General features: G+C 40.4%; 1 protein-coding gene across 1 annotated transcript in view; it reads left to right on the top strand.

The window, feature by feature from the left end:
- Nucleotides 1–286: 286 nt before the first annotated feature.
- Nucleotides 287–9,284, top strand: part of LOC108572923 (voltage-dependent calcium channel subunit alpha-2/delta-3) — an 11,325-nt gene continuing 2,327 nt past the window's right edge. Inside the window, exons 1-9 of the mRNA XM_017935264.1 lie at nt 287–369; nt 968–1,049; nt 2,950–3,209; nt 3,909–4,357; nt 5,095–5,414; nt 6,323–6,583; nt 6,816–6,944; nt 7,507–7,868; nt 8,554–8,758. Coding sequence (XP_017790753.1) covers nt 287–369; nt 968–1,049; nt 2,950–3,209; nt 3,909–4,357; nt 5,095–5,414; nt 6,323–6,583; nt 6,816–6,944; nt 7,507–7,868; nt 8,554–8,758 — 2,151 coding nt within the window. The remainder of the gene's footprint in view (nt 370–967; nt 1,050–2,949; nt 3,210–3,908; nt 4,358–5,094; nt 5,415–6,322; nt 6,584–6,815; nt 6,945–7,506; nt 7,869–8,553; nt 8,759–9,284) is intronic.

Here is a 9,284-nt window from a genome sequence, read left to right as displayed (position 1 = left end):
TATTTTATAAATACACGCGGGCCATGCGAAAGAAACAACGCAGTGTAGGACCGGGTTTCGTGGTTCGTCGGTTTATGAGACGGCGCGCGCCGTTCCTGTACCAAAAATAATCGAGACATCTCGCCGGTCCCTCGAGGTTCAGGAAGTTTCTTCGACGCTAGGTGAATGTATATTTGCCGGTTCGTATTCACACGGTAAAAACAGAACGAGATGATGCGTCGGGCTACGCGACAATTTTTCTGTGGTTAAGATCGAGGTGTAACGCGAATCTCGATCTCACGGCACGATGCGACCGAGAATCGACGCCCGGTCGATCGTTCTCGTCGTTTGTCTGCTATTCACTGATTGTCTAGCCAGAGATGGGTACATGTGAGTAATGCTGATATTTTGACCCTATTATTTGTCATTTTACACGTCTTCGAATGAAAATGTACGAGACAATTTAATTCGAATGCATACGATATTTTTCTTACCTGCGTAATAGACATTATCAATTGAAATTGACAATACGCTTAACCCTTAATTTACACAGTTAAGCGATAAAATAGTATAAATTGAGATTACGTTATTGCAAAAATAAAGGATAAATTGTGGGATGATCTGCTGCGTTAGACAGGAACCATGCAATTCGATTACCATGTAAATCGATAGTGACATTCACTTAAGTAAAAATCGATTTATCGATTTCACTCATCCTGAATAACAATCGATACAGGTTAGAGGAGCGTTCTGCCTTTGTTTACTAACTTGAGAGAACGTATTTCCAATACTGTGACGTGATTTGTGTTAGTGTTGAATAGGAATATCGTTTACGTATAATTGTAACGACAATTAAAAAGAAATAATTTGTTCTAGTTCCAAGTGTTCAAAAATTTATCTGGTTAAATTTTTTTCATTCGTTTTATTGGTTAATAAGTGAAAAGTATATCCATGTTAATTCCATCAGTGTCATTTTATTGCTTTATAGAATCACGCGATGGGCAGAAACCTTGGGGACCGAATTATGGGAACTGGCAGAGAAGGTGGCGAGACCTGAAGAACTATTAAGAGTAAGTTCAATTTCTACCCGTGCGTGTATCAACGTGTGCAAGTCACGCGATCGCGTGTCTTCTTCTTTACCATCTTCCTCCTTTTCTCCGCTCCACCGTCCGATAGTATCTGCTGATCCCTGTTACTATTTTCGTTACGCCCTCGTACGTGATTATTGTCACTTAGCGGAAAGAAGGGAGTGAAAGAGTGAAAGGTGTAGAGAAGTGATGAGATATAGAGAAAAAGAAACGATAAAAGTAAAATTAACATCAACCTAAAAGAGAACATTTGAAAATTGATATCTAATAGAAAATATGATAAAAAACAGAGAAAATGAGGCGATAAAGAATCGCGATAGTACGACGTATCGACCTATGATAAATTAACTTGTCAACCCATCGCTCTAGTGATAATAATAGTTTCGTAGATAATTTTCTTCTATGGAGCGGTAATTAATTGGTGGGGCAGCCTGTTATCGATGTGGCTACACACCGATGGCCATGAGAAATTAAAGGAAATTATGTTGAACAAATTGGGAGTGCGTGTGATCTGCATACGGGAAGTGCAGCGGGAGCTTAGGAACGCAGCTTCCGTAGACAGATGCCGCCTGTGACACGTTTTCATCGATGAATCGGACACACTTGTTGAACGTTATTTTTTAAACAACGGACACTATGAATTATGCATTCCGAGATAAATGTGAATAAAATGTAGTATTCTTTTTTCTCAATCCTATCTAATAAAGAATTCGATGATTCACTTTAAACATCAATCATTCCATAAGAAAACGTTATACATATCATTAATAATACTTAATGTAATCTCTCTCCACGTAATAACCAGAAAGATGACTTCGTAAGAAAATGATAAAAATCGAATCTCACAAAAAAGATACCTATATTCTGAATTGATTGTGTTCTCGTTTGAAAGAACAATTTGTCTAAATCAGACGTAATTCTACCTATGCTCGATTTTGGACTTGGTGCATAACAAGCAATTTTTACGACGATCCTCACAGTGATGCAATGACGGCGTCGCGTTCACCATTGCATGGCTCGTGGGTGACTTGGTTATTAATAGAAGTAAGCCAAGATTTGTAATACAATAGGCCATTACTCCCATTAGACGTTCGAAATGGAGCACTGTTATAACGATCGTACATATTTCACAAGGACACGTATGAAATCGGTCAACAGAAAAGTGGTCCCAACGTGAAACGAAACGGCGGTGCACGGTGTCTGGCAATCAGTCTCGCCGTCTTAACGAGAACGCGGCATTACCATGCGAACACGCAGCTGTGCAGCCATTAACGAGCCAGGTGGAAGCACGAGGGTGACAATGAAGTCAGCTGACATAGAGGGTGCTATTTTCGCGCCAAGAAATATTTTTCCATGGCGTTCAGCCATTCGAAGCTCAAACGGAACAAGGAAAAATTCAACCTCTCGCAATAAAACCGTGCGAAAAACGAAAAATCAAGTACTCCAACATAACCTTTCACTTGCTATTAAGACCTCGAAATTACGTCATTTATAAAATGTTCCGTATAATCGGAGAAAGTAAGCGAACCTTCGCCACGCTATTACGCGGCAAAAGGCACAGTGAAACGTGTTACAGAAACCCTGTTACTTAACTTCGAACTTTCTTTCGCTTTTTTTCTCCCCAGTTTCAGAAACTTTGTTTCAATCCGCGTGGAGGAACGAACAGTGCCGAGTTCATTACGTATTGTTCGTGGAACAATGCAACGGGCGCGTACGAAGGGAAAGGAGGAGGAGGAAAAAAAAAAGGAAAAAGAAAAACGACGGTTTTGGGCGCAAGAAATTAATAGTAGCGTGGCGTGACGGGTGGGAAAAAGCGGTAGAATCCGGGTTGAAGGCGAGACAGGCGAGGTATAACAGTTGAGATTCCCCTGATGAATTGCAGAAATACAAAGCGATGAACACGCGAGTGGAGGATAAATCTGGAGAGGAGCTGGTGAACATAATCAGCGAGAACGTCGGCAGGATGCTGCGGCGGAAGATGGACGCGGTGACCTGTATCCGGATGACGGCCGAGGAAAACGCAGAGAATTGGGAGGATGAGGAAGGGAACTTCACTTACGTTTCTGGGAAGTACAGTCGTATAGTGAACGAGAAGCAGCCCACGCTCCCGGAGAACATGGAGAAAAACGTAGATGCTTACAGGTGTACAATAAAACCGATTATAATAAAAATATATATGATAAAATATGTTTGTTTGAAATTGTTGCATAGAGAGTAAAAGGTTAATTCTGATATCATACAGGTTACTTCAAAAATAACTGATAACACAATATATCTCGTTCACCCATCATTGGCAACGCATTCTTGGTATCTTCTCTACGTGGTCTCCAAAACCTTAAGGCTCATATCTAACGTTTTTGAATTACCTTGTATATATGCAGTTTTGATATCAATTCGAGCTGTATTGGATTTAAACGTGTACAAGTGGTTACACGTTCGTTAGGTGAACGTAAAATTATTGCAATTATTACACGTTTATAATAATTGATGCGTAACATCGTAACATTCCCGCTAGTGGCACCGGATGGAATTAGGCTGAGTAGCTTGAAACATCTTCTGCATCGATTCGTAGGTGAACGATCGAGCCACGAATTGGGTCTAGCGTTCTGTCCTGGTCTGAATAGCCCAGCTCTCGAAGAAATTAGAGGCATTCGCTTGGAACGTGGAAGTCAAACGATACTACGCTGAACTTCGTAGTCGTTGTTTTACGTGCAAAAATCCACTTCAATTATGCAATCATCTGAACAATCATACCGTCTAATTCGTAATTTTTAAGTAACGACATTAATTAGCGCTCGTTGTTGAAAAGAGGATTAACGCAATCATTAAAATGATTTACAGAGAAATGAAGCTAACGTCGGACTCGCATTTCTACAACATACCAGTGAACACAAGTTTCTCGTCGGTGCACATACCAACGAACGTGTACGATATGTCTCCAAGAGTGGTCGAGGACATCAAGAAAACCGAGACCCTCGACGAGATCTTCCGGCAAAACTACGAGTCTGATCCAGCCCTGTCCTGGCAGTATTTCGGCTCTGTCACGGGAATGTTGAGGCAGTATCCTGCCATGCAGTGGCGGACAGATCCCACGGAGAATAACGAGGAGCCGGAGGAAGAAGAAGAGGCAAAGAAGGAGGACGAAGACGAAAAAGAGAGTGACGACACAGAGGCAGACATTTATGATTGCAGAGTACGCAGCTGGTTCATCGAGGCTGCGACTTGTAGCAAAGACATGGTGATCCTGATGGACACCAGTGGCAGTATGACTGGCATGGGAAAGACTATTGGTGAACGGAGTCATTAGTTTTTAAATGTTAAACTTCAAACAGAGTTCCTGAAAAAAGTTTTAACACTCGTATGGAAGAAACTTTCTTAGAGAAATGTCTTTTATCTTCAGAGGATCTCCATTTGTTCACCATCGTTGTCAACATTTCTTGAAACCTTTTTTTTTTAAAGGAAAGAGAAGATAATATAGTACAAATTCTTCGTATAAGTGTTAACACTTTCTTTGAAACACTCTGTAGTGGACTAGAATGAGTTTCATTTAAATGAATCAATAAATTATAAGATGTTACGGTACGATGATGTATTTAGAATTTTTGAATTTTTCTTCATTCTTTTGTTACAAACTTTTGGTATGGACTGTTTCCTTTAAAGACCACGTTCTCCTTGCATCACGACTCTCGAACCGTACTACGAGAAATGATACATACGCTGCGTTTGAAACTTATAACAGTCCATGGAAGCTGTGTTAGAATCGTAGCCAGAATACATTTGCGGTTGTCCCGTGTAAGCTGTATAATGCACACTTGGAATGTACCGCGAATCTGAGGTTACGCGTGCATTGTTTAGGGAGGATAGTATGTCGGCGCAATTGTATCGCGAGGATTACGTGATCTTCTCGTTGTTGCTATAATAACACCACATTTGTGGAAACACCAGTTGGAATACACGAATTTTTTCCTCATAAATTCGATATTGAAGATAACCGATCTCTGTTACATTTTTCTAAATTTCTTTTCAGCTAGAACAACGGTGAATACGATACTAGACACACTTTCCAACAACGATTTTGTGACAGTATTGAGCTACACGAATGAAACCTACGACGTGGTACCGTGTTTCAAAGATATGCTAATCCAAGCTACTCCAGAGAACGTAGAGACGTTCAAGAAGGCGACGATAACCGTGAAAACAGAAGGTTTGGCAAATCTTACAGAAGCGTTCACCAGAGCTTTCAACCTCTTGAGCACCTACAGAGAAACCCGAGGCTGTGACGCTGACACACCGTGCAACCAGTTAATCATGCTCGTCACGGATGGCGTTCCAGGAAATCTGACAGAGGTGAATAAATTTTCAACGTAAATACCAACTAATAAACCATGCTAATTACCAAAAGAATTAATCGTCTGTTCCTTTTGTGCCTCTATTAAAAATACAGATCTTTCCACGAACGTGTTCGACAGCAAAGAAGACCAATAATTATACTTAACGAAATAATTACGCTCAAATAGATAATCATCTTTGAACGATAATCGTGACAATTTAATTGGAACGAAATATCCGTCTAATTAATCGCTTGAAATGACGATTCTCATTTTTTCTGTCGACAGACCATTTAACGTCTCATTTAATCATCTCGTGCTTATGATAATTGCTCCAGGGCCATACTGCGTTTCTATGAAATTTATACCGACTACGTCGCGTCTAGAAGCTAGAAGAAGCACATATACAGAGTGTCGCGAAGCCACAGTGAAATTAAGTGAATCCGGAGCGCGCGAATTTTCACCGAGGGAAAAGGTCGCGTTTCCAGCTCTATCCTCAGCCAAATAGCTCTTCAGTTTTATGAGATCCCACTCGAACCGGCGAGGATCATAGCGCTCTCTGTCTCTCCCTCTCTCTTTCCTTTCATCTTTCTCCATTCCTCTCATCTCTCCTTTTCTCTCCGCGCTCTCTTTTCCTCTTTTTTCCTCCGCTACGACTGCCTTTCTTCTTTCTCATTCGGTATCGCTCCTCTGTCACGCCTCTTTATCGCTCCTCCTAGCGCTTAGAAAATGCATCATCAACGATAATGCATCTTTATGATGATCTCGTGATCACATGCAGCTTTATGGTTTATTAGGTGTAAAGAAGACCATGTTGTACACTGAATAATTAACAGAAGGACCACGTTCTTCGTTTATTTTTTTTTTTTTTTTATTCATACGATACAATTTGAAGGAGTAGAATTTTCATCAATGAATTTTGTTTAGGTCTTCAAAGCGTGGAATTGGCAAGACAATAATACTCACATACCGGTAAGAGTATTCACGTACCTTCTTGGCAAAGAAATCACGAAAGTTCGTGAGATTCAGTGGATGGCCTGTCTAAATCGCGGTTACTATACTCACGTTCATACACTGGAGGAGATACGAGAACAGGTGTTAAAATATATACCTGTAGTGGCACGACCAATGGTTCTACAAGCTTTGGTGCATCCTGTCGTTTGGACTCACGCTTACGCGGACATTACGGTGAGATCATTCTTTCAATTTTCCCTTCAGGTTGTCTAATATAATAACAAGATTACCAGACGATTCTCTAGGTCACATCAAGAAAGCAAAATTACAACGTCAATCTAATTCCAATTCGATTCGTGTCTTGAAACGTGTCTAAAAGGGACTGTTCTCCTCTTTCCATTGTATTCACATTGTACATAAACCATTCCTTGATTGTGTAAACGTTTTCTTATTCGCCTTCCATTAGAATCCAGCACTCGCCACTTGGCTATGGCTGGTGATGAAGCACCACGAGCAACGATCTCGACTTCAGAAGCATCTGAAAGGAAAGCGTCTCGGCGTGCGAATAAACGAGGACGATATCTACATACAGCAGGTTCAAAGCAAGCAACAATCATCCCCCGTTAAGCTTCAAAGCTGTCTCATCTCTGCACTCTTCCTCCCTTCGCATTTAGCTGACCGTAGAAAAAAGAAAAAAAAATCTTGCGAATAGCGTATCAGGAACCTGGCAATTTTCATTATATTTTTAGCTGGCGTTTAACGACTCCGCTACTCCTCGCAAGTTAATCCAATTGAAAGCAACGTTTTTTCATTGATCCAATATTTGTAAGAGGGATCTGAGTAGCAAACGTAGTACCCACAATTTTTTATATCGCATGCATATTGCTTTGTTTTTTTTGTAGGATTTGCAGTATAAAAGTATCAAGGCTTGGTGCAAAGGCAAACGAGACTGCACTGTGTCTATGAAATTTTCAGTGCTCCCTTGGAATTTATAATATCCTGTTAGATATTATTAACGCTAGCCTAACTGGGCCAATAGGATAACGCAGAAATATAGAATATTGTAATACATACATAGAACAAAATGGTAATGTCTTCCATTGAAATTTATACATTAATGGATAATGAATGTTTTCTTTTTCTATTGATCCGAATAGCTCCACAAGGATGAGGACGTTCGACAGGATGCGTCCACGTTGAACACTACAGCCTGGCAAGAGTACAGACTCCTTACCTCCGTCAGTACGCCTGTGTTCGACCGTAAAGGGAATCGCAACAATCAAACAAGAATAGCGAATTTATTAGGCGTGGCTGGGACGGATGTGCCAATTGACGACATCCGAAAGCTCACGTTGCCATACAAGTTAGGCGTGAATGGATACGCTTTCATTGTGACTAACAACGGATACGTGATACTGCATCCTGACCTGAGGCCCGTCTACAAGGGCAAATTGAAGCTGAATTACAACAGTATTGATCTGACGGAAGTGGAGATCTTAGACGATGGCCGGAGTCCTAGGTAGTTTACAAAGGAAATCGCGCGGAATGTTCTTTGACACGTTGACTGCCACGTTTGGTTAACCGTTTGAGCGCCATAGATTGTTGTAGAAATCTGACCGAAAATATGCCAAACGGCGCGATCGCGCTTCTTTCATTTGATGTAGAAAAATTCCAAAAATTTTGTCTTGGACATTTTCATTGAATACGACTGTTTGGAAATAACACGAAAGAAAGGCAAAATTGATTATATGCAGGATTGTTGTTCAATTTTTTTTATAAAAGAAATAGACAGATTATAAGAAATAGAATAAAATTTACGGTTAAGGGAACCAACACAAGATTTTTCTCATAGCGCTTGATTATGAATTTTAGAAGAAATACTCGACAATAGAAATTCTTGATTTATCGCAATTCTTCCACACGTGGCAGTCAACCGTGTTAATTCAATCAATCACAAAAAGTGTATCTTCTATTTTCGTTGAAAAAATTGTCTTCTCTAAATTTCGCAAATATCCACTCGCGTAGTGGCGAACGTTATTCGAGTATAATGGAAGATTCTAATAGAAGAGTGATAACGTATTCCACGAACTTCCCCATGATAAATCTTGAGAAAGATCCAAGGGACGATATTGCCCTCGTGTCACACATTCATCCATACCGTGGACCAAGTTTTAAGGGGAGTTTTTTATTAAAAACGAGTGCAGGAACCCTGGGCCAGAGGTGTTGGAGCTTCGTGCCGCTCTGGTGGACCACGAGAGAGGAAAGATGAAAGGGGTACCGGTGAAATTACATTACGATGACAATCGTCGCGTGACTCTCGAACGACGTGACTACTTTTACGCGCCTCTACCAGGGACACCTTTTGGTCTAGCCGTCGCTATACCAAACTATGGCACAACTTGGATCAAGGTAATCCTTCCAGAGGATATCGCGTGTACACACGCATTATTAGAAGTTTACGAAAGCACAGCGTGCTTCGCCGCGTTCCTGGAATTGCGGCTCGCATAAGCTTTCAGACCTGGAGCGGTAAACCAGGATGGTAAACATCGTGCACCTTAATGGAGGATCGAACACGCGAAATTCTTCGTGATTAACCGGAAGAATATGTCTCAAAAGTAACGAAATTGACGTGTTTAACAGTTAATAGTCGAATTTGGATGTGTTGGCAAAAATGAACATGTAATTAAATTAAATTAAATTAAATTAAAAAAAACTTTAACTTGTTTTAATATTGAAAAAAATGTCGATGACCTTGAAATAATTTTGAGGAGACTTTCAGTCATTTTTTCCTATTTTCAATAGCAACGGAAATAATTTACATGTTCTCTATAAGTGAGACACTCTGTATAAAGTTTACGAGAGCGTCACTGATGATGTGCATTCATGTGTTATCGTAATCGTTAAAAGGACGTTAATAGTATTCTCGTTGCACATA

This window comes from Habropoda laboriosa, unplaced genomic scaffold (assembly GCF_001263275.1).
Source record: "Habropoda laboriosa isolate 0110345459 unplaced genomic scaffold, ASM126327v1 scaffold102, whole genome shotgun sequence".
Lineage (NCBI taxonomy): Eukaryota > Metazoa > Arthropoda > Insecta > Hymenoptera > Apidae > Habropoda > Habropoda laboriosa.
The sequence above is the reverse complement of the archived record's forward strand: the minus strand, read 5'-3'. Positions and strand labels throughout refer to the sequence as shown.